This window comes from Xyrauchen texanus, chromosome 16 (assembly GCF_025860055.1).
Source record: "Xyrauchen texanus isolate HMW12.3.18 chromosome 16, RBS_HiC_50CHRs, whole genome shotgun sequence".
Taxonomy (NCBI): domain Eukaryota; kingdom Metazoa; phylum Chordata; class Actinopteri; order Cypriniformes; family Catostomidae; genus Xyrauchen; species Xyrauchen texanus.
Window position 1 is genome coordinate 3462975 of NC_068291.1, and position 26529 is coordinate 3489503.

At 37.0% G+C, this 26529-nt stretch overlaps 1 protein-coding gene across 1 annotated transcript in view; it reads right to left on the reverse strand.

Annotated features, from left to right (window-relative positions):
* Positions 1 to 12507: 12507 nt before the first annotated feature.
* The window catches only part of nol10 (nucleolar protein 10), a 29603-nt gene continuing 15581 nt past the window's right edge, over positions 12508 to 26529 (reverse strand). Inside the window, exons 14-21 of the mRNA XM_052146008.1 lie at positions 25071 to 25197; positions 20839 to 20918; positions 20624 to 20722; positions 19823 to 19909; positions 19516 to 19689; positions 19121 to 19428; positions 16916 to 17018; positions 12508 to 15228 (exon numbers count right to left, since the gene is read on the reverse strand). Coding sequence (XP_052001968.1) covers positions 15079 to 15228; positions 16916 to 17018; positions 19121 to 19428; positions 19516 to 19689; positions 19823 to 19909; positions 20624 to 20722; positions 20839 to 20918; positions 25071 to 25197 — 1128 coding nt within the window. The 3' untranslated portion in view covers positions 12508 to 15078. The remainder of the gene's footprint in view (positions 15229 to 16915; positions 17019 to 19120; positions 19429 to 19515; positions 19690 to 19822; positions 19910 to 20623; positions 20723 to 20838; positions 20919 to 25070; positions 25198 to 26529) is intronic.

A 26529-nucleotide genomic window follows, 5' to 3' on the forward strand; every position in this document is an offset into this window, starting at 1 on the left:
AAGGACAAAGCTCCAAATGAGTGTTAGTGTTACCGTCCAATTTCCCTGATCCAACTAGATGTTAAAATATTGTCAAAAATGTTGGCTAAGCAATTAAGCAAAGTTATGACATCTCTTATACATATAGATCAGGTGGGGTTTATTCTGGGCTGTAGCTCTGCTAAAACAATTAGGCGTTTATGCAATATTAGGCAATATTATGTGGTCAGTGGCAAATTATCAGACTCCAGTCGTTGCCATCTCACTTGATGCCGAAAAGGCGTTTGATAATCTTTTTAAGATTTTGGAAATGTATGGGTTCGGGAATACTTCCGAGAAGTATTCCCGAACTATAAAGTAAAGTTACTTTATAGACACCCGGTAGCGGCGGTACAAACAAATTGATTAATTTCAGATTATTTTACTCTGGATAGGGGCACCCGGCAGGATTGTCCTTTTTCCCAGGGTGTATTTTACAGGGGTGGTGGTGTGGTGCATAAGCTTTATGCAGATGATGTTTTATTATTGGTCTCCGACTCTACTAGATCTATGCCTTGCCTCCACAGATTTATTAATTCCTTTTCTAAGTTCTCAGGATACAGAGTTAATTGGTCTAAATACAAAGCTTTGGCTCTGTCAGCGTACTACCCGGTAACGGCTTTTCAGCCGGGTGCCTTCCAGTGGTCTAAACAGGGCATTAAGTATTTGGGTATTTTATTCCCAGCAAATTTGTGTGATTTAGTTAGTCAATTTTGACACTTTAATAAAAAGGTTTTCGAGCGATGTGGGCAGGTGGGCTTCATTACATTTATCGATGATTGGGAAGGTTAATGTTATTATGAATTGTATTCCAAAATTCAGCTACCTGCTACAATCTCTCCCTATAAATGTCCCCCTCTCTTATTTCAAGCAATTTGACAGCATAGTGAAGTCCTTCATTTGGAAAGGGAAACGTCAAATATTATATTTCAGTAAGCTGCATAGACCGATTGATAAAGGCGGTCTAGGCCTACCCAAGAATTTTTTTTTATTATTATGCATTCGTGTCAGACATTTGGCTCATAAGTCGCTTCCCCCTGACAGTGCCCCTCCCTGGTTTTGTATTGAACAGGAAGTTCTTGCCCCTATTTTGCCATTGCAAAACCTTTCTATCAAACTAAGCGGAGAAGTTAAATTACACCATTATCTCACATTTACGCTCTGTATGGTCAAAAGTGTCTAGAGTGTTTAATTCGGACATTTCTTTAAATGTTGCCTCAAGCATATGGCTGAACCCTAAAGTATATTTTAATAAGTCCCTTTTCTGCTGGACAGAGTGGATTGTGATGGAGTTAAATGTGCTCGGTGACTTATATTAGAGTGGAGTGTTGAAATCCTTTAAAAATTTGGTTCAACATTTTGGGATTCCCAGGTTTCAATTCTTCAGGTATTTACAGCTGCGCCACCTGCTTTGTACTATATTTGGGAGTAGCATACACCCCCCTAGGGCAGAAGATACTTTGGGAGTGGTGATTACTGCTTTTGGAAAAGGTCATGAGGCATCAGTGCATTACTCCCTGTTAATTCAGAGTCTGGGGATGCAGGGGTGAGATGCAAGGGTGCACCTTATGCAATTTAAGATTTTACATAGATTCTATTATACACCCTCTAGATCGTATAGGCTTGTTCTTAAAGACACACCCACCTGCTAGCAATGCCAATCAGACGATGGGGACACAGCCCATGTTTTTTGGTGGTGTGTTAAGATCCAAGAATTTTGGTTGAGGGTTCAAAGATTTATGTGTGAGACGTATTGGGAACTCAAATTTCATTTTGCCCCAGACTCTGTATTTTAGGCGATAGGGCGTTCATTAATATAGGGGATAAATTAGCCAGTGTTATGTTCGGCATACAGATTATTCTTAGGGGATGGAAGTCGGCTGGGGCGCCCTAGTTTCAAGAGTGGGAGGGTAGGGTAGCAGCATTTGAGGATATGTCATGTAGAAGGCTAGATAACTGAGATTTATTTCATAAAAATGGGGCAGCTATTTGGCCATTTTGGAGGGCTCTCGGGGAGGGGCAGTGGAGAGAGAAGTGTAGTTTTAAATATGTGTGATTAATTTGTATATATATTTTTTTCCTTTATTTGTGTGTGTGTGTATGCGCAAGTGTGAACACAGGAATAGTTGTTGAGGGTCAGGGTGGTGGTAGGGTTGGGTATTGGGAAGGGGAAAGGGAATAATGGGGGTTAAATGTTTATTCGGTGAATATGTGTTTAGCTTTTCTGTCAATTGTGTGAATCAATAAAAAGTGTTAATAGGAAAAAAGATTATCAAAATGATGGTGACTGACTAGGTAATCAACATACACAGTATATCTGCATCGGTTTCAGATACTACTGGAACACTGTTGGTTCAACTGCGTGTTGTGTATGGGTCCCTCTTTTTTATGTGTCTATTAAATTGTTTGACAGTTGTTTTATTGTTTGTGTCTTGATTCGTCAATTTTAAACAAGCACAATATGCCCTGTGTTTTATACCGTTTTTAAAGCAGCATATTACATTTAACATTGTGTGACTTGAAGAGTTAATGGTTAAAGTTATTTCCTCATCCGCAGTAATATGATACAAAGAAATATTTGTTCATTATTTTACTTTGGCTAATGCTGCTGACTGTATGACTGACCTTCGATAAAATAACTGTGCGGTATTTTACTTGATAAGCTTGATAACATTGTGCAAACAGTATATGCTCATTCTATGACTATCATATGTCATATCATGCAAGTTATCATAACTACTTACATTAACATCTGGACTCGTGTATAACAGAACATCTCCTTATGGTTCAGCACGTCTCTACAAACAACATAGAATGGCAGTGACAGTCAGCGTGCCCTCATGAACTTTCATTCATTTCTTGTTTTATTCCGGTTCTGGGCGTTTGTAGATCAGTGGTTATGGACCAATCAAATGTCTGCATATTTTCACTTTTCCAAGTCCAATCTGTATATAGAAATATTACAAAAATAAATTTATCACATGGCTATATATAAAAATGTAAAAACTCCACTACGTATTTTGGCATGGGCCTTCAGGTGAAGTGGGTCTTCCAGACTGTGAAACATGAGATACATAATGAAACGTTATTTAGGTTTTTTTGGAACTACTTTTGGATATTTGTTCATACAGAGAGCTGTTTTCTTTTCTGTATGATGGCATTAGTATAAGACGGAATTGAAGTATAAAATGAGTTTTGTTTCTTTTATCAAGATAAGAACATGTTTATAAAATACATATAGAAATATGATGCAGGGCAAATGCAGTTTTTGTTGTAATAAAATTGCTTCCATTCAAGTATTAAAATGAATGGGACTAGAAACAAATGAAACAAATGTATAAAATGCATACAGAGTGTGCATTATATTTTGGTCTGTTCCCACACAAAACATATTGGATTACTTCAGATGACATGGATTACTGGATTACTTTTATGCTGCCCTTATGTGCTTTTGGAGCTTCAAAGTTCTGGTCACCATTCACTTTCATTGTGAGGACCTACAGAGCTGAAATATTCTTCTAAAAATCTTAATATGTGTTTAGCAGAAGAAAAAAAGTCATACACATCCGGGATGGCACGAGGGTGAGTAAATGATGAGAAACTTTTCATTTTTGGGTGAACTGTCCCTTTATTAAGACAAAATGTATTTACTGTCATTTAGAGAAGCATTCAACAAATGTTCATCAACATATTCTAGCATAATGCCACCTTTTAGCCTACTCTGTTTTAGCAGCTTGTTTAATGACAGTTAAATGGGTAAAGACATTAACAATCAAACTCTGTGTTATTTATTGGGTTTTGGAGAACAGACTGGAGGGATTTCATGTCCTTTCCTTTATTACATCATGTCTGAAGTTAAGCACAAATCAAGAGGTTTCAGACCGCACTCTTCTCCAAGCGGATTTAATTCCTATTTAAAGACAAAACACGTTAGATTAGCAATATGCTGTTTTTGATCGGTTTGGATGTCTTTAGCAGGTGAGCGCAGCCGCAGGCCACTGAAAGCAGCCAAACAGTCAGGACGATGCACAACGAAATATTTATTTGAGATATGGTAATAATAAACAATCAAATTATTGCATAGTTTCAGTTATTTTAGCACAAATGCACTTATTGCTCAATGCATGAAAACTATCGAAATAAAAGGATTGCATGGCAATTATGACCCGTTTAATTGTTATGTCTGGAGCTCCAGTAGACAGTCTTAACCTCAGACATCACATCAAAAGACCGTCTACAAACAACAATGGCAATGCTGGCTGGCTGAATTGTTGAGGTCCAATTGGCTGACTTAACGTACACTACACTTTTTGATGAAACTGGAAATCTGTGTGTTTGTTACAAATTTTACTATCTACATTCTGACCCAATGTTCTAGACAAGTCTACCCTGCAGTGTATACACATGCTGCAGAAATCACCATCTCTGTGCCCTTCACGTTTTCCCTTTTGATCTCCGGTTAGCAAGATGCTACGTTTGCAAAGGAGTAAGTGAAAGAAAGCTGTTTTGGTCTCTGCACTGTTCCGTTATATGTAACTAAAAGTAATGAAGCTAGTAACATTTTTCAGTAGCGTGACAGTAGCTCAGCTATTTTGTAGCTTTACCAGTAACGAGCTACATTTTCAAACGGATAGCGTCACAACACGCTACATTTGTCACGTTTTTGGTGTATTGCTGCTGTTTATCACTGTATTTCGATTCAGTATATAAAATATGGTGTTTTCTAATGTATTAGTGTACAGTAAGTATGAATGTATGTTCTCTATGTATGAAAATGAACCATGGGTTTACTATAGCAATACTGTTCCTTGAAACCATGGCTAATTTTGTGGTTGCTATGGATTTACTGCAAATACCATGGTTAAACTATGATTAGAAATACCTTAGGCTATGAGTAGCTTGGGAAACAAGAGTTTTCAAAGTAGCCTCTCCATTACTGGGAGGGCTGGACAGGTAACCTGGGATACCGGGCATTTTCCCGGTGGGCAGATGCACTTTGGGGCTGATCAGAGGCGGACTGGCCATCGGGAGAACCGAACGGGCCGGCCGCGAAACGGGCCAAATGGGCCGCGACAAGCTAAAATGAACCACCGCTTTATGCAGAACGGACCACAAAACAGCACAGCGAACACCCAGACTGCAGTTCCATTATATGGATAAATTTTTCTTGATGGTCTATCATTCTGCTGTAATTTATTTCAGATAAACCCGACCCTGAAAGGCATGTGAATAAACGACTGTTGGTAGTCAATTTACATGTGGGTCAGATGGTCTTTTCCTTCCTAAGTGGGCAGTTCTTGTCCAGAATTAGATGTAAAGAGGGCCAGACTATATTCTGGTAGTCAGAAGTCAGTCTATGTGAGACTGGTAGAAGACAGAGAGACCGACAGGATAAATGCCAAGACTCAGTGTGGTGAGATCCCTGTCTCTGGCAGCAGTGCTCGAGTCAGCACATTTCTCTCCTCTGTTCCTCCCACAGAAAAGGATGGAAACAAAAGAAAGATCAGAAGGGGTACGTCAATGAGCGAGGGATCAAAAAGGGATAAAAGAGGACAGACGGATATGGGAGCAAAAGAGAAATCAAAGGGAGGGCTTGCACGATTGAGGTGCCTCTCACACACATGGACAAACATTTGTGGATCATGACAATCTGCCATCAGAGATGGTTCAATATGAATATTGTCAGGAGTGCACTTAGAATGAATGCTAGTGTTCTGTGACATGTTACTTCTGTCTACATGCAACCTATAAAACACGTGGATCATCCCTGTAACGCAGCACATTTTACACTCTGAATTAATTTATTATGTGTGTGTTTTATGGTTTTATGCTTTGTGTAATAGGATAGTTCACCCAAAAATGTTCTCATCATTTACTCACCCTCATGCCATCCCAGATGTGTATGACGACCTTTTCTCTGCAGAAAACAGAACAATATTTAATTCCTTTTTTACCATCAATCTCCACTTTCACAACTAAAAAAAAAAGTGGAAAGTGGAGATTTATAGTAAAAAATGACTTAAATATTGATCTGTTTCTCACCCATACTTATCATATCTCTTTTCAGGGGCGTAGCAGTCATTTAAAAGTGGGGGGGGACACAGCTGTCAGTAGGTGGCTCGCACAGTTCTAACACTTACAGTGCAGTATTAATATATTACAGTATACATTAATATACAAGTATGATATTAATATATACATATTATTTACTTTTAATATTTGTAGTATTTTAAAGAATCAAGTATTGCTAAAGTATCAGATCTATCTTTTTTCCTACAATTTGACGACTGCACACCAACATAGAGGTAAAAACAGGAGCAGATATTACAAATAGCTTTACATATTTAACACAGATCTAGTAATCTGCTTAAATTGGCAAAAACAACTGATCAAAGTATCACCTCACAAACATAATGTAAAAAGCATTATTTAATGAAGACTCGTGCGCTAATACAAACTCCACTTACAATGTGCGCTTAAAAAAGGATTGTCCTTTTTTTTCAGTGCATTTCATAATGATGCCAATCAAGAATGATATGCCGATAAATTACTCTCATTTGGGTGTTCCTCATCTCTAGATTATTAATTTAGATCAACATCAATGCTGATAAAAACATGGATAAATGAGCATTGTTGAAAGCATCTTTGTAGAAATGAAAGGAGCCGCATTGATTAGACTGTCTGACTGACGGCCTGTTATGTAAGGGTTAATTTGGCTCATGAAACTCACCTGTGATTGGCTGGATGGTCCCTCAATCAGCCCAAAGTAACAAAATACAAAGAATACTGTATAAAAATCCACCATTTGGGTTTAGCTTGGAAAAGTGCAGGGGACAAAAATCACCTTTTTAAAGAGTGCGGGGGACGTGTCCCTCACGTACCCCACAGCTGCTACGTCCCTGCCGCTTTTGAAGATATGTACTTAACCACTGGAGTCATATGGATTACTTTTAAGCTACTTTTATCTGCTTTTCAGACCTTCAGAATTCTATTCACCATTCATTTGCATTGTTAGGACCTACAGAGCTGAAATATTCTTCAAAAATCTTCATATGTGTTCAGCAGAAGAAAGAAAGTCATACATTTACACTTATGCATTTGGCAGACGCTTTTATCCAAAGCGACTTACAGTGCACTTATTACAGGGACAATCCCCCCGGAGCAACCTGGAGTTAAGTGTCTTACTCAAGGACACAATGGTGGTGACTGTGGGGATCGAACCAGCGACCTTCTGATTACCAGTTATGTGCTTTAGTCCACTACACCACCACCAGTTTAATAAAACAAATGTACTGGGGAAAGATTAACATAAATGATGATACAAGTCAAAATATCAAATGCTTTGAATCAATATTTACTGAGTAATCCATTATTTTGTAAAGGGGTCAAAACTACAATTTTCACTTGTTATTTTGAAGCAAAACTACAAAGGTTGCAGTGTCATTATTTTATTTTCACACAGAGATAGACAGATCTATTACTAAAATCAGATGGCTTCAGAACCCCTTGATGCATTATATGCCAATAGTGTGAGTCCAATTTGTGTGTATTGCCTATAACTCCAGAAGTATTAAATATATCTTAATATCCTTTTTGTATTTTTGTTTTTACAGCTCTATATGATTAAATTCTAGAAATATGGGGCTCTAAATGGATAAAAGCATCTGCCAAATGCATAAATGTAAATTGTGCTCCATTCATAAATTGTTACATTTGACTCATTTTCATAAGTCAAAAGCCAAATGTGTCACATGGTATGAAGCTAGTTTTACCAACAAAACAGAGGTCTGAAGTTCAAATAATGTTGAAAATGTGATGTTACTTATTCACATAAAAACAATTTTCACGAGTATAAACCAGACTATTATACAGAATATTCTCTGGTCAACTTTATTCATTATGACTTGATAATGGACACAATGGTAAGAAAATGAACTGGATGCTTAAAGAGCTAAAGTTAGCCATTGCTAAGTGAGGGTTGGCTTACATTCAGGGTTGGGGAGTAACAGTATACATGTAATGATTACATATTTATTCCACTAGAGTTACAGTTTAAATCACTGGTAATCAGAATACAGTTACATTCAAAAAGCATTTTGATTACTGAAGAGATTACTTTGTATTTTAATGTCATTAGTTTCATGTAATTCATCTGATCTGAAGAGCATTTGAATAGTGTTTGAAACACTTTCTTATTATATGTTTTATTCATACAAGCAGACAGAGGGGGCTTTCACACATTATACCTGAAAATGTGGACGTTATTGAGAAACTTCCTCTTGCTTGATAGAGAAATAACAGAATGTTTCTTCAGATGAACAGAAAACAGTTAGAAATGCTTCGACTGATGAAACATGCAGATGCATATTAGATAATAAATACAGTTTCAATAATATATGGTTTGTCACTGTTTTTAAACGTTTTGGGTATTTAAACAAGGATAAAAGATGTACATGAGAAATGCTAACCAATGTAGCCTTTAGCATCATGTAGAAAGCTACAAATAATATATTTTCTGCCTCATTTTATTAACAGAATCCACATAAGATCAGAAAAAGATGTTGTTGCATATACTATGTGGTGTTGTGAAGTAAGTTTGGAGCAGTAAAAATAGTTAACCTTGTGTAAATACTCATGTGAACATTCAGCTTTATGCTAAGCTAAAATGCTAATTCTATTCCTAAAAGAAAATCCATGTTGGATCATAATTTGATTTCTCTATAAGATCTTTGATATTAGGGCAAAGATGTACTGCATCTTATTCTTGTTTAAAAATGTATAATGTCAAAAATATTTAAAACTTCTTAAAACAAGATTCATTTACTTGAGATGCAACATTGTTTTTTTGTTGTTGTTTTTTTTCAAAGAATAGTATTTTCTGTTATTGCACTGTGACAGGAAAAACAAGTAAAAAAAAATCTGCCCGTGCTGAAGAAGTAATCCAAAGTACTTGGACTATGTTACTAACCTTGAGTAATCTAACGGAATACATTGCAAATTATATGTTTATGCAGGTATTCTGTAATCTGTAGTGAAACACATTTTAATACTAACCCTCCCACCCCGCTTACATGTTAATATATATATTTTGTGTGTAATTTTATCAAAAATGGTGGAAGGTGACTATCACCGCTGGAGTCACGAGTTTGAATCCAGGGTGCTGAGTGACTCCAGTCAGGTCTCCTAAGCAACCAAATTGGCCCGGTTGCTAGGGAGGGTAGAGTCACATTGGGTAACCTCCTCGTGGTCATGATTAGTGGTTCTCGCTCTCAATGGGGCGTGTGGTGAGTTGTGCGTGGATCGTCGAGTCTCTGCAGTGTCATGCACAACGAGTCACGTGATCAGATGCACGGATTGATGGTCTCAGAAGTGGAGGCAACTGAGACTCATCCTCCACCACCCAGATTGAGGTGGGTAACCGCACCACCACAAGGACCTACTAAAGTAATGGGAATTGGGCTTCCAAATTGGAGAGAAAAAGTAAAAAAAAAAAAAAAGGAAGGTTTTAGAGTTTGACAAATCAACTAATGCATCATAACATCACATTCATTAAATGAATTGCAATAAAATGCTGACTGAAGTTTTCTTTTAAAAATGATGTCACTTCCTGGAGGTTGCTGTCATTAAGGAACAGTGTTTTTTGTTAATCTACTATTTTTTGTTAATGGGATATTACAAAAGACTAACAGGATGGTGATATTGATACATTTATATTGATGGTAATAAGTGTTATGGAGGACATAAAAAAAATGGTTTATCAATTAAAACAATATTCTCAAGAAAATGTTTTGTTTGAAATATTTTAATGAAACTTTTTTTTTATTTGTAAAAGTGAGTGCATAACACATACAGACATGGAAAATATGGCAACATCTGATCAAATCGAAGTAGTGAATTTATTTCAAATCGTATAGAATAAAATGTCTTTTCTAAATAATTTTAAAATGATAAAATCACTTACAGGTTTTATCGGGACTGATTCGCCATGGCAACGAAGTTCTAATATTGGATTTTACTTTACACAGATAGGTTAATAAGCAATTTTATCATACTAAAATCATTTTAACATGTATAATGTTTACATATACTTTTGAATCCATGTGTATTTTAATGTTAATGGACTGGCCCCATTGACTTCCATTATGAGTAATTTAATGTAACTGCAAATTTGCTTTTTTTTTTTTTTTTATTAAAGAGGGTCATAGTTTTTGCGGTAATCAACATCAAGCTACAAATGCAGCCAATTAAGCAAAACTTGTATTGAATCCAGAATATTTCTTTAATTGTGATAATAAATTAAAAACAAATATGATTACCATCTTTAAAATCTATGAGTTTTATATTTTATCTGACATGTTAAGACATTTGTTGAAGGAATGAAAATGTGCTGCATAGCAGGAAGGGCCCATTTCATAGATGAATAGTGTGATGAAGAGGGACACAGTCTCTTCTCTTAGATATTCCCAGCTTCCCTCTGCAGCATTGAGCCTGCAAATCCTATTTCGGCTCTCAGGATCAGACAGTGACGTGTAAAGGGGCTCTTTTGACCTGGATCACTGAGGGGGGATTACACTGAATAAGCAGACCCTCTTTTGTCTGCCTGTCTGAAACCCGGTCAGGCACTGGATGTGTGAAATCCAACCAAAACTCCTCTCTCCTTCCATATCATCTACCCACTGAACATGAAGTGAAGAAAAACTCTGGAACTGGGCTTTTGTTTCAGTATTCATCACGCACATCCCAGAGAGATGATGCATATACAATACAAGTGTGTGTAGTATTTGTGCACTTAAAAATGTCTTTGCATCAGTATTATTACTGTTAAGGAACAAATTAAACGAAAAAGAGAAAATGGAAAAATGTCATTAACTGAAATAGTCTGATCTGATGAAAATTACGTGACTGTGGCAACAACCTAAACCTCACCAAAAGTATCAGAAAAAGCAAATGTGAGATTAAAAACACAATTGCTGATGCAACCACATCATTTTGTGGTGCTTCAGACACTTTCGGCTAACATGTCTCTTCAGGACTCGCATCTCGGTCCTTTGCATCACAATTAAGTGCAACGCTCTGTCAGTTGAGCTACCGCGCAATTTGATCTCACTTGAACAAGCTTGTAAAAGTAGTTAGTTATGTAATGCAAATGTAAAATGTATCACCTTAGTCGCAAATCAGGTGCTAAGTAAAACAGTATTATGGGTAGTGTGTGATTGCGAACTCAGCCCATGAAACGTACCACATATATTTGTCTGAGAATCGTGAATAAGCAGTGTCATCATGAATAACTGCAACTGCACCAGCTGAGCCAGCTGGTTGATCTCGAATCGCCCTCGCAGTTATTTGATGGCATACTGCAAGTATGTCATGGTGATGTGGCAGCAACTAAAGTCAGACAAAATGTATAACTGACATCAATCCCAAATTGTGGTGGTAAAGGTATAAAGTGTGAAGCGATTCAGTGTTATAATGTCACAGCGATTTTTGAACATCCAATCAGTGTTACTGACCTCATAAATATCGTCATCTTCCTAAAATAATGTCTCAAGTAATGTTTTGACAAAAATGATTTTTTTGCCTAAATCATCTCCTCATGATATTTGGTTCAGTTTTTTGTGTTTTCTGAAAAAACAGAAAAAATGACATTGGACACCATGTTAGGAACGTGACGATATGCAAATGCAAACGTTAACTCAGGGTTTCCAAACGTACAATGTGAAACCTCAGAACATGGAATCTCAGGATTAATTACTAACCGTGGAATGAACATTGCCTGTTCACACCAGCAGCAACTGTTTGAGATTACTAACCCACTCTCATACTGGTCCCGTTAGCTACTCTAATAAAAGAAAATAATAATGCAACTGAACAGAGGTCAGATGTTTATAAATAATTTTTTCCTCATTAAAAAAAGTTGAACTCAAAGACATGAATTGTAATTTTGCAAAACTCAGTACTGTGCAAACGTTTTAGGCACTTGTGAAAAATGTTACACAGTGAGGATGCCATAAATACTTTTCATTTAACACTTAACATCATACAAAGTCCAGTACACAGAAAAAAGCTAAATCAATGTGACCACCTTTGACTTCAAAACAGCTCCAATCCTCCTAGGAACACCTGGACCCAGTTTTTCGGAGTTGTTGGCAGATAGGACGTTCAAACTTCTTGGTGAATTCACCACAGATCTTCTATTTCGACTGTCTCTTCATGTAATCTCAGACTGACTCGATGTTCAGTGGGGGTCTGTGGGGGACATGACATCTGTTGCAGGGCTCCCTGTTCTTCTATTTTATTCTATTTGCAAAAGTAATGTTTGGGAGTCAAACATGTCCTATTAACACACTAAAGCTTAAGATATAAAAAAAACATATTATAACAAATGTTTTTTGAAACATCTTATGTGACTACGATTTTTGCACAATACTGTATGTATAAATTCATGATCACTCCCATTACAATGAAGACTCCAGTCATATCAGAAACCTTATAAAAGTTGTTTTATTCTACATGGAGAGGGTCCACACATGGGGGCTGCCATGTTAGAATCATATGACCAGCCGAATACTACTCACTTAATCTCAGTAACCGTCCTGTTATTGGACACTTTCTCTCATTGATTAAAATAATCATGACTGACTGTGAATAATACATTTCTACAATGTCATCTGAAACTGAAAACTGTTGATTTTAAATGATGCTGCATCCAAGCCACTTTAAAGTGCAAAACAATCTTAAAAAAATAAAATCTGATATTGTTATTTGCAGAATACATGCAGCTTGGATGCCATAAAGTCAATGGAAACGTGAAACAGAGGTCAGGATGAAGTGTTTAACAGCAAATCTCAAATAGGACGGGGAATTCTGTGCTTTCACTTCTCAATATTACTTGCAATATTCAAATATTAGCAGCTGAAAGTTTCATGTTCTGTTGAAGCAGTTCTTCTTTTTAATTTGAGGAAAAGGTCTTGAAAGTCCAGCGATTTGGCAACTATTACTTTAATTTTCAAAGGTAACTATATAGTTAATAACTAATCTGTTTTTTTTTATTGTTAAAACTAACAGGTTGAGTTAAACTACTGTTTATAAAAATAGGCTGATAGTTTGAGTATGACGTTAGATAAACAGATAGAACGTCTGAAAGACTGGAAAGGCCACTAAGCAGTTCAGAAATGCATGAACCTAAAATGAATTAAAGGGGTCATGACATGTGGAATGAACATTTCCTTGATCTTTTGGCATATAAGAGGTCATTGGACAAATACGGCTCATTTGGAATTCGTGGAAATTGTGATGTCACAATGACCAAATATATCTGCATATTACAGTCACTTCAGCAAGACATCAACACCTAATTTTCATCATTGCACCCTTGACCCTACCAACAGGAGCGAGATGGGCCTGTCATGGGAGATTCATCCAAAGTGGACTTATTCATATTTGGAATTAAATGTTTTTCTAAACGTGTATGATTAGAACTTTTATCATACATCTCGTGCTGCTTTTAAAAGACGCGATGACAAGTTATAACTCTAAAATGGAGACCCCCATTGTGTTTCATTCAGCCGCGCTGTCTTGCTGTTTTGAAGGCATCCGGCATCTCTGCTTTGGCCTATTGAAGCACCCCAACATCACCATGAACTGCATGGAATGCTAGCCAATCACAACAGTGGGTGTTTACATTAAAGTCTTAAAGGGCCAGACATTTTAAAACAGAGCGTTTTAGAGAGAGGGCCAAGGGACAGGGTGGTAAAAAAACAACAACAAAAAAAACACTATACTAACATAAGTGGATCTCAGGAAAGAGAATAAAATAAAACAACAAAAGTATGTCCTTACACTTTTAAAAAGTAATTTTATGGTAATGTATAAAGTTTAGGCACCCAAGAAAAGAACTGCTGTCAATGGGTGCTTCGTTCAAATTCAGTTGAAAAAGTGTAAAAGTGTTTTAAAGAGATTATTGGGATTTGGGCTTCTTTAAATTTCATGAATCACCACCATTGTTATCGCGTCTGCTTCAATAAGACCCATTCGCCTCGCAGCTGCTGTAAGTAGATTTGGTAGATTTATTTTAAGCTTGTAGTACTTTTATTAGTACTTGAAAACATAGATATTTAATCATCAAACAAGCAAGGGCAGGGCAATGTGTAGACAGTGATTCAAATTCTGCAGAAATCTGCGGGCACAGATTCCATGTGGGCCAGCATGTGACTCCTGCTTTATTTTGCCAACCTCTTTGTATTGATGTTTTTGTTGAACTAATTTTATAAGTCTAAAACCACGTTGTCAGCCAGACATTTCAGGAATCTTTAGCTTTCAAGTGAATTACGGCTTTAGGATTCATTGAGTAGTGTGAATGTAAACAGCCTGATCTCGTGAAAAGTATGTGACTGTGGCATCAGTTTTGCAAAATGATATTATGTGGTCCACAACGTATTGTGGCAGTTCCGAGGTGAAATGTCCACTGTGTGGTGCTGAAAGTTACATTTCTCCCAAACAAATTCGGTTTTTAATGGTAATACTCCGTTTTAAATCAACAAAACTGACCTCCCTCCCTGAAAACGTTGAAATGAGTCGAGCGCTATAGTAAAAGGGTATAGATGTGAAAGCATTGTGTGAGAAACAGGGTGAAGTGTTTTTTGTGAAAGTGAATACAAGTCATTGTTGTTGTAGCGCCTCTAGTGTTCATTTCACCAGGAAATTGCCACGAAATTTTGAACGAGACGTAAAAATCATTTGGCAACAATGTGATCTTACAAGGCCAGATTTAATGGGACAGAGCGCAGACAGATGTGGTTAAAAATGTTTTATGGTTCTTCACAAATCAAAAGTTCTGTTTAGACTGCACTGAGAGATGTTTTGGAAAAAAGGGAGGTCTGACGTACACACACATAAACAGCACACACTCAATGCGAAACAGTTCTTGCTCATTAACAACATTTGCAATTTAAAGAAGTGTCCATCCGTCTTTTAAACATCTTGTGCATTCCACACTAAAATACACGTTCCTCCAGGGATAATAATAATAATAATAATTCACAGTCCTGTATGTCAGACATATTAGAAGGGTCTTCCTCGTCCTCTTCCCCTGCCTCTTCCCCTTCCTCTTCCTCCTCTGTTAGTATGTAAGTGTCCTGCAGAGCGTCTGATCTTCCTCCTCTCCTCATGATGCTCTCGTTCTGCCTGCTGTTGATATCTCTGCTTCTCCGTCTGATAAACAATGATACAGATGAAGTTCAAGGGTAAATTGCAGATGATGCATTTAAAAACGACGAAGTCAATAAATGAGGTACATGATATGGAATTCAGAACTCATCGGATAAGAAATTAAGAGATTTTGGTGAAGGAAATATGGCAGTGAATGAGTAGGTACAAATCATTTACTAAACCCCTGGTTATGATATAAACATGAACCTCACATAAATACTATGCAAGCTGATATGAATAGTAGAAAAAGAGATATAAATGTCTTTTGTTTGTATGAATATAATATGTACACACAGATGTAGGAGTAATATCTAAGATGTTAAAACTGAATGTATATGGGTATTTATGAATTGTTATAGTTAGCTGAATTGTTTGATTTGGTTAATACAACAAATGATGAAAACCAAAATATAAAATCCATGGATCAATATTTACAGAGTAATCGATTATATTCTCAAAAAACATAGAAAGGTGTCAGTGATATTTTATTTTAAAAGAGGTCTATTACTGAAATTGGTCGACTTCAGCACCCCTTGTTGCATTAAACACCAATCAGCCACAACATCAAAATCACCTGCCTAATATTGTGGAGGTCCCCCTTGTACCGCTAAAACAGCGCCAACCCGCATCTCAGAATAGCATTCTGACATGATATTCTTCTCACTACAATTGTACAGACCAGTTATCTGAGTTACTGTAGACTTTGTCAGTTTGAACTAGTCTGGTCATTCTCTGTTGACCTCTCTCATCAACAAGGTGTTTCCGTCCATAGAACTGCCACTCACTGGATGTTTTTTTGGTTTTGGCACCATTCTGATTAAATTCTAGAGACTGTTGTTCTTGAAAATCCCAGAAATACTCCAATCAGCCCACCTGGCACCAACAATCACTCCACGGAGATCAAAAATTGAACCCATTCTGATGGTTGTGAACATTAACTGAAGCTCCTGACCCGTATCTGCATCATTTTATGCACTGCTGCCACATGATTGGCTGATTATGGCGGGTTTTTGGGCAACGCTATGGAGTTATTGGCCCGATGGCGAGAATGCAGATCGATTTTGGTCTTGTGGCTCGAGGTCCAAGGTCCAAAAATTTATTGGCCACAGCTGGCCAGTTGATAGCCCTAGCTAGCACTGGCCCGATAGTGGAAAAGTGGCTATTGTTACACATGATTCCAGATCTTTCTACACCAAGCAAAGTTTCTGCGCTTGATAAATGGTAAACCAATGTTTTTTCCCTTCTGCTCTGATGTGCTGAGGAGCTGCAGTGCCTTGTTAAAACTGTGTATGTTTACTGTTGCACGGTTAAAAATGTTGCCTACGATGCTTACATAAAATACAGCCAATTTCAACAATTGCTTGGAGAAGAATTTATAAAGAGAGTGAGCCATTTCGGGTTGGGTTCAGGCTTAAAATCTGACAGTACCGTTTGGGCCGGGTAGGTTTCGGACTCACGCCTAATGGACTCGACTAGTCGACTACTAAAAATCAGTCGTCGTGCATCCCCTACTGGAAAATGGTCATGAAAAACTAAATTATGAACTTGACTAACATTATAAAGGGAAAAAAAAATGAAACCCTAAGAAGTATAGCCTATGACCTCTTTAACATAAATATATTTTTGTAATTCATGCACGTAAACATTAGACTTCCATCTTTACAGGTGGTAACAGGGCGCTCTTTCTTACCTTCTTGAGAGTGAAAGTCAGCTGTTTGCTTCCAACTGCTGTGTCATTGAGGTTTAACATCCCCGACCTCTCCTCCCGCTTGAGTCGCTCCTCTAGAGACGTCCTGTGTGATGGGAAACATTAATATCACATTTAATGTTGAATATTCTGAGCAGGCAGACAGAGTGACAGATTATCTAAATGCACAATGATTCAGCAAATGATGAATCAAAATGATCACAAATTAAAATGAGTAGTAAAACTTATGGTTTTAACTATGTTACCTTCACACTCTGAAATTCCACAAGCAAAATACAGTCATCTCAATGGGAATCTGGACTTCCGGTGAAGAACTTCCACTCGCCGATTTCACGTGGAGTTCAAGTTTGGTCAATTTTGACAGGCGAATTAGCTGTTAGACTAGGGGTGTGTGGAACGACGTCATTTAACGTACATTTTGGATTTGACTAGTCTAAAAAGAAAAACCCTCAGAAAACAGTCAAAAAGTCAAATCCGATACTAAATTCTGCTGAAAAGGGGCATATTCCTGCCACGTGCTCGCCTTACATTGTGATTATTGTACATTAAATATAGAACATGACACGCATTCATTGAATCAACATTAGCAAATACATCTAAACGGAATTCACCAAAAGTTACTTAAAATATTAAAACAGTCAGAACATTGTTGAAAATAATGAACAGGTAAAGCCCTACGAGAGAAGAAATGCGCTGAAAAGTTGCACGTATTTCACATAACGCATTAGTGATCTAATATGACGGTTAAGAATGTTTAACAATAACAGTTATGATATCAAAATAAAATAAAAAAAATAGCTATGATAGAAAAAAGGGGCCTGTGAGAAATGTACAATCTACAATATGTAGAGCAAATGCTAAAAAGAACTTTAAGAAAAGCAGCAGTTCAGAAAGCATCTCACACAAGTGTTTGTTTGAGCAGAGCGCAGATAAACGAGTCGAATCTGTGCTACGTGTTATTAGAATTACATGTGAAAAGATTTTGCCGCTGAACATCACCACTAGGGCTGTCACGATTATGAAATGTGGCAGACGATTAATTGTCCACCAAATAATTGCAATTATGACGATTGTCCACCAAATAATTGGAATTAAGATTATTAATTGTCCACCAAATAATTGGAATTAAGATTATTAATTGTCCACCAAATAATTGGAATTAAGATTATTAATTGTCCACCAAATAATTGCAATTATGACGATTGTCCACCAAATAATTGGAATTAAGATTATTAATTGTCCACCAAATAATTGGAATTAAGATTATTAATTGTCCACCAAATAATTGGAATTAAGATTATTAATTGTCCACCAAATAATTGGAATTAAGATTATTAATTGTCCACCAAATAATTGCAATTATGCCGATTAATTGTAAAAAAAAATAATAATTGCGATTATGCCGATTGTGAAAATTACTTGCAATTAAGCCGATTAATTATCAAACAAATAATTAACATTTATGCAGTATATTCGCTTAAAATTCCCTTATTTGGCATTAAAACGTGATTGGAATTTGAACACCCAATAATCACGGTTGTCACAAATAACCGCAATCAGAAGGTTATTTCATAATCGTGGCAGGCTTATTCACTACTATACTAAATCACTGGTTAGTGAAATCTGAAAATTAACTATTCATTGGCCAATCACAGACTGCGTCACATACCACGTAATTTGAGATTTAGTCACATTGTAGATGGTGGCGCGTCGAGTAAAAGACTGATCTTGGTATTGTAAGAATCGATTTCAGGAATGTTCATAAAAAACATTGGATTAATCAGAAAATCCATATTTTTACACAGGCCTAATCAAAACATGATGCCCACATTTACATATCAATGACGCCTATTGGGTGATCAGACACTTGGCCGGCCAGTCACATTGAAGTGAAAGTAGGATAGAAACTACAAGCCTAAACATCCTAAAATCAGTACATTTCTATCCGTTTGAGCAGTACATTTCAGTGCAAATATTTTTGTTAATACGTATGTTACAATGGCAAGAGGATGGGCAGTTAAAGACTTAAAGAAACCCGACAGCAAACCCGCGGCCTGTGTGTGAGCGTAGCAATATGCCCTTTCATTTTAGCACACAAAACATTGACTGAGAATATCAATGGAGCACAGGGTAAAATAAAAAGAATGAAAGACATGACCACTAATAGAGGTGAAAACATGAACATACTTTTGCATCTTTTGTTTGTGGTCCACGTCACTGAAGCTACGGAACTCCTCTCCTGCTTTGAGCTGATAGAATCGAGGATGGTTTTGGGTTTCTTGTTGGGGGTTTCTGGCTGGATCTGAACTCCGTAAGCTGGTGTTGCGGTCCTGTTGCCTCCGCTCTTTCCTCTCGTTGAACCTGCGCTCATTCTCCTCCACCCGTATAAGGCGCCGTTGCTCCCTCACCTCCTTCACCCAACTCTTATCATCATCATCAGAGCTCTCCTCTTCCTCTGAGCTGGCACGACCCTCCACCTCTTCTTCCTCACCCCGCTATTGAGATTGGATTGAAGCAGGATTTCAATTTTCTTATTTTTTTTATTTGAACAACTAATCAATGCTAGATTTAAGTGTTTGTACCTGCTCCTCTTCCACTTGCTGGATGAGCTGTCTGAGTTTTTCCCTCCTCTTCTCACCCACTTTAGACACAATGGGGTTGAGCAGACGGAACTCCTCGCTCTGATCATCCACCTGATATTCAGGGTTCTCAAACATCACCTTGAAACGGTCGTCCGTCAGGAGATTGGCTGAAGCCTTGATGACAAACAGAAGATAGCACAAGGAGAGAAAACAGAATAAAAAAGGGAGACATGTTCCCAGCAAGTCTTTTAAAGGGTTGATCCAAGCTTTTAATTTGGAATTGTACGATGATGGAAGGATTTCTCACCTTGTTCTTTTTCTTCTTGGTTCGCGACTCATTGTCTCTCTCATCCATGAGTTTGATGGCCAGCTCCTTATTGACCTTGGGCAGCTTCTATTACGCACAGAGATAATGGAGACAGTCAAAGCATTGAAGATAACTGGCCATGAGAATGTACAACACGCTCTAAATAAAGATTGTTGCATTGACTCAACCATGACTATTTGAATATTTCTGACAAAGATTATATTTGCTGAAAATCTGAATAAATGTAAATATTCTGGCCATTTTGCCACATATGGATGTGGATCCTGGCCAAGGCCATAAAGACACTAGGACAGCAGTGTGCCTTCCCCACATGGAGTGACTTTCTTTGTCAGCTGAACCCCTATGAAGTACCCCATGACATTTGAAGTAATGCGGCTGTGGCTCAGGTGGTAGAGCGGGTTGGCCACTAATCGCAGGGTTGGCGGTTTGATTCCCGGCCCACAAGACTCCACATGCCGAAGTGTCCTTGGGCAAGAAACTGAACCCCAAGTTGCTCCCAGTGGCAGACTAGCACCTTGCATTGCAGCTCTGCCATCATTGGTGAGTGTGTGAGAGTTTGTGCTATGAATCATCTTTATCTGTATCTCTGATGTACAGAGTTATAAACATTCTGTAGTTTTTTTTTTTTTTTTTTCATTTCTCTGATAATGTGAGAGGCAGGATCTCCTAATTATTATATATCAAATGTATTTTCAGCAGTAACCCAACATAATAAACAAGCACTCTCATTTATACAACTAACATAAACACAGGGTGGATATGAGGCATGATCCCAGTCACCTTGAGCAGCACTCTCTGTGCTCTCGACTCATCAATCTTCTGCCGGATTCTGTCCTTACGATACTCCTCATACGCAAATGGGTTTGCCATGGTCTTGACCTGGAGCAGTGTGCAATGGAACATGTATCATCAATCCACAACAATGAATCATATAAATATTGTAAAACACATCGACGTTCACAAACGCTTCGGCACATTGAACAGCTCATCAGCACCTTGTGATAGAGCCTGATGTCCATGAAGAAGCCGTGCATATAAGCCCTGAGCAGAGCCGAGCCAATCAGATGAGTCAGACCTGAGAAAAAAAAAAGAAATAAGAATGTTAAAAGAATAATCAGAATTATAAAGAAAAACAGAACTTTTGCTAATTGCAAAATGGCCAAATATCGACCGATAAATCGTCCTGGCCAATATATCGGTCTATCATTAATACCAAATTCGAACAAAATATTTTTCAATCGAATTTTCATTCTAATTTGTATTAAAATTACATAATTTTAAATAGAAGTAATTTCACAAGTGGACTCTACTCTTGACCCCCGCTGTACATTTACATAGTGTGGTCCTTAAATGTATTGGACACTTAAGCCACATTTAAAAATGCATGAATGTCCTGGCATTACTGGAATATAACAAAATATTTCAAGTATTATTTAAAGAAATATGAGTGCGCCAAGAGTGCAAAAACAATAAGCAAACAAATAGATGTTTGTTAGATTTCAAGTCACAAAGTGTTGAATACAGAATGTACCGACTCTTGAGACAAAGTCACAATGTAAAATAAAGACAGAACGTCATGTGACTAAAGTAATTGTTAGTGGAACTTGTCTAAAGTTAATGTGCTGAACTCCACCTGTGTTTTCTCTACTAGGAGAACTGCGTGAACTGACTTAATTCATCAACTAAAAAACACCTAATATCAGTTGCTTAAGTCATTGTAAAAAAGGAAAAAGATAGTTCCAGAAAAAAACAAAAAACAACCTCAACTCAAGTGATCTTTGTGTGTATTGAGTTTGGATGAGCTATTACACTGATCCACTCTTTCAAAACATCTGTTGATATCAGGAAAGGTTGTGTGTGTGTGTGTTTTGGAACTCTAAAGGAGTGTTCACAGTTTACTGTGACCTCGGCTGTCAACAACAGCTGAAAAACAACCCAATAGAAGTATCTTAATAGTCCATATGACTGATGTGCTTTATTCCAAGTCCTCTTAATGCTTTTTTTTTGGGAGGAATAGACAGAACTTTAAGACCTTATTGACTGAAAATCTTTCCTTCGGTTCATTCCAATAATGATACACACAAGTAATTATTGCCAACACTTTATAGTAATGTTTTAGAAGTTAACATTATTTAATCCAGGTATCAAAAACTAACAGCACTTGGTTAATGTTAAAAATGTAAAGGTAGGTAGAAATAAACAAACCACACTAAATGATTTTGTGATGAAGAAATATAGCAGAAAAGATGAAGTACTTTCTAAATTGAAAATGTTAAAGAATCAAACCTAAAAATATTATGTAAATTCTGCATTTGTACTCGATTCAAACATGTAAAAATGAATGCTGTAATTTAAGTAAATATTTATGATTGTTATATTTACAATGCGTCAACAATGCAACAACATGAGTCATATTTATGCTAATTTGAATACATTTCACATGTAACTATAATAATTACATTTTATGTGACTTTTCGAATCTAGTGTTCCCAGCATGCACCATGCTTGAATAATTAATAAGCTTGTATGGTTTCACTGTTTGCAAGTAGAACTACATCATTTTTTTGTTACTTTTGTTGTTACGTTTGATAACTTCTTGTTTTGTGAAGTCCATTTTCTACTCATAATGAACTGTTAATGATTAAAAAAATGAGCGTTAGTTACCGTCATCATGTTTTGTTTTGCGCACAAGTGTTGAGGTGTGCATGCGCAGCTCTGTATCTTGTTTCTACTGCCTGTAATCAAAGTGATGTTGTCTAATAGACTAAACAGAATGCATTAAACAGGAAGGCTTCTGTATGTCAAGGGAAGAATGATTAAACGTGTTTAAGAAGTTTGAAATGTTCATTTAAATAAGTACCATGTACATTGAATTTGTAAGTAAAAAAAGTTACTGTATGAACTGAAATGTTTAAGTAAAATTTATGCACTCACTTTAATCAATATTATGTCATTAAGTATTTTGCTTAATTTTATACCATCAAAATGTACTAAACACTTACTATCTTACTATTTTTGTCCTTTTCTTCAGTGCAAGTTTTTTTTTTTTAAAGCATTTTATGGTATTGATACACAATCCCCAATTTGTTTCAATTTACTATGCAGTTTAATACAGAAAAAATAATCAACATGACCAAAACTAAAGTATAAAATATCGATCTTGGGATTTTAAGAATTGATATCAGGATCAATAAAATGAAGATTGTAATAATGGGAAATGTAATTTTTCTTAACCAGCCCTTATATTGACTTATATTGACATCCGAGGTGGAAAAGCAACTTGTTTTTCGTAATGTAATTTATTCTTACAAGTATTTTGACACGCTAGGCTTAAATGGTTCTTTCTAGTATTTTATTCAGTCCTAATGACAGATGGCATTTACAATTATTCATCATTGAGGCTCCTTCGTGAAACACCAGCACAAATTATATATATATATATATTTTTTTAATTTTTTTAAATAGAAGCTGTAAATTCTCGATTCATTAAAGTTTTCGTATTTTCAAAATGTAAGTTGGGACAAACTAAATTTAAACCTGCTCCTGACCCCGTGTAAATCGTATGCAAGACGTCCAAACTTTGGGAAACTGCCATGACTACATTTTGATAGAAGGGAAATTAAATACCTAATAATTGAATGAGTACAATAAACCTTAATAACATAAATTATTTAAAAAGAGGTTACTTGTATTCATTTTTAAATGTGTGTATATATATTTGTATACAGGCGTCGCTAAATCCCGTTCAGTTGATAATGTAGTCAATGCTAATGCTGTTAAATCCATAAATACATCATCACGGGCACACTGTCGTAGCTTGCAAATCTTTGAGTTTACAGCATTTCATCCAAAGAAAAGAATCAGAGGTTAATGGAGGTGGACATCCCCCTGCCAGCATGAACTGAATTTTAATTTTTACACTAAAGCTTCATGTCCAACCATTTAAACTATTTGACTCACCAAAGACCTTCAATGACAGCAAAAATATGTCATTGCATTTTATTTTGTGAATGCACTTCATTCATAAAAAGATTTAATTACTGTTCCGAATAGACGTTAAAGCCTTTACTAGTGAGTCTGGTTACTTCCTTATATGCCGTATGCATTGCAGAGAATTATGATAATTAGGAATTAACCTGTACACGCCCCATATTTACTAATGTTTGGAATTCACTAACATACACATTTAAAAAACAACTCTTGGGTGTACACAGCATTTGTGAACCTGGAGGAAAGTTTGCTGGAAGGTCCGTTTTACACTTAAACGACTGCCAATTTCCTCATATATTTATGTAAATGACTTGAATGAGCCCCATGGTTTAAAAAATTCTGTTAGTAAACTTTTGCACTTCAGAGTGCATAAGGCACCCATGAAAAAATGTTAGGCAGGGTGATTGAGCTTTGTGTGGCCTCTTATTCTCTCCAAGCCAATAAAACTCTTTATACTGCAGGACTTTCCCTCTCAAAAGAAAGGATATTGTGTGTGGACCCTACCAAAATCAGACAAGAAAACGTTCACAAGACCCATGTGTCCCCTCCTGTCTCTCCAAGCCCACTGTTATATAATCTGCATTCTGCAAGCGTGGTGAACCCCCTACCCCAAATGATCCATGGACTGCTGATGGCAGCATTCCTGATCTGTTTTACTCTGTGTCTCCCACCTTCTGTCCACTGGACTGGATCTAATCATGGCTATAGAGTCCAGCACTCCTCCTTTGTACACGTAATTTTTGGACTTTTAGTAGATAGACTGCACAGATCAACAATGGATGGATTTTATTTGCTGGTCTGGTCGAGGCAGTAGTTTAGATATGTACTTGTCCTGCCAACATTTTCACTGGCCCCACAACAAAATTACAATGTCTGGGGATGTTTCGGCACTTAGGCCTTCTTCAATGTGCACCAATGACAAGATCTGAATGATGAAGTGGTGACTTGCAATGCATGGGAAGCACACACTGGAACATGATTAAAAAACATTAAGAAACACGCTTGTCAGTTGCCATACACATAAGAACATTTTCACGTCTGTTTCTGCATTTATAAATCCTAATTTGTTCCTCACTTTTGACATAAGAACCAAATCCATGGAATCCAGGCATTTTACAAATGAGGCCATTGAAATGGCAGGTTTCCAGGTCGGGTTCAGTTCAGGTGCCTCTCATGCAGGTATTTGATTGGTTGCTGATCTTAGAGCAGTCAGACAGGAGATTGAGAGAAATCTTACCCAGATTCTCCAGGTCCTTGCGGGTAACAAACTTGTAGTCATCATAGATGGTGTTCTCTGGGTTCTCCTCAAGCTCTTCTGTAAGGTTATCCAGGAAAGAGCACCAGCGCGGAGCCGGACCAAGAGCCTAAAGACAGCGCAATGCAAAAAAGGGTCCAAACACAGTTAATGTGACTGAATGGAAAATAGCACTGCACAATTACACAAATTATAATGGATAGAATTTATATTAAAACTGCATGCCATATTCTTTACTTAGGCCACACAGCTAAAAAACTAAAAACTGCCCTCATGCGAAACATAAAACGTCCACCACACTGCGCTAAAGTCTCTTTAGGAATGTAGGTGCAGAATTCAGCAGAACTGGGAGACACATTTACAAATTTCCATACAACCCCCACCCTCTCATTTGTTTGTTTATTAAATGTTTTATTAAAAGGGATAGTTCACCCAAAAATGAAAATTCAGTAATTGTTTACTCACCCCTGTGTTGTTATAACTGCACATACATTCATTTTTCTTAACACAAAGGGAGAACGTTTGAAACAATATTGTGCTCAGTGATGGTGATCACCTCTTCAAGCTTCAAAAGAATAATAAATTATTCCATGACACTCATGTTTGTTATGAAAGCATATGATAATGTTTGGTGAGAAACAAACAAACTGAAATCTAATGTATTATTCAGTGAAAATGTTCACTGACCGCTGATCTCCTGTCATGATAGGGCACTAGAGCAACGGTTCACGCAGCCCCCTCGACATTGGGACGTTCAAGCAAAAACTCATTATGTTTATTAAAAACAGTCCGCAACATCGATAGCGACAACAGAACACAACACAACTGCACACAAACCAGAGAACCAACTTCCTAAATATGTCTGAAGAGTTTGTAATTGAAAAATGTATGCATTTCTATGCCCAGCCTTATTTTTTTTTAACCGGAGTACTCGGAAATCAAACAGAAACATAAAGGAGGCTACAGGCAGCCACAGTCACACCGTGTCCTAACCTGACGGCAAACAACACACAGTAAAAGGTATATTCAATATGGTAATCAGAGTGTTTGTTCCAACCAGCAATGGGACATGTTAATCGCTTGTTTTCTATTTTCAGAATCATGCAGGTAACTCCGTTCGTTTTGAATTGGTATTGGTCTGAAAACTTTCAAACAAATAAGGCTGGGCATAGAAATGCATCAATTCATCATCTAAAAACTTTTCAGACATGTTTAGGAAGTTCTGTTTTTTGTGCAGCTGTGTAGTGTTCTGTTGTCGCTATCGATGTGGCGGACTGTTTTTAGATAAACAAAATACGGCCCAATGTCGTTTAGGCGATGTGTACACTGTTGCTCTCGTGTCAACGCACACAGGATATCAACAGTCAGTGAACAGTTTCAAAAAATAATACATTAGATTTTGGTTTGTTTTACATCAAACATTATCGTATGCTTTCATAAC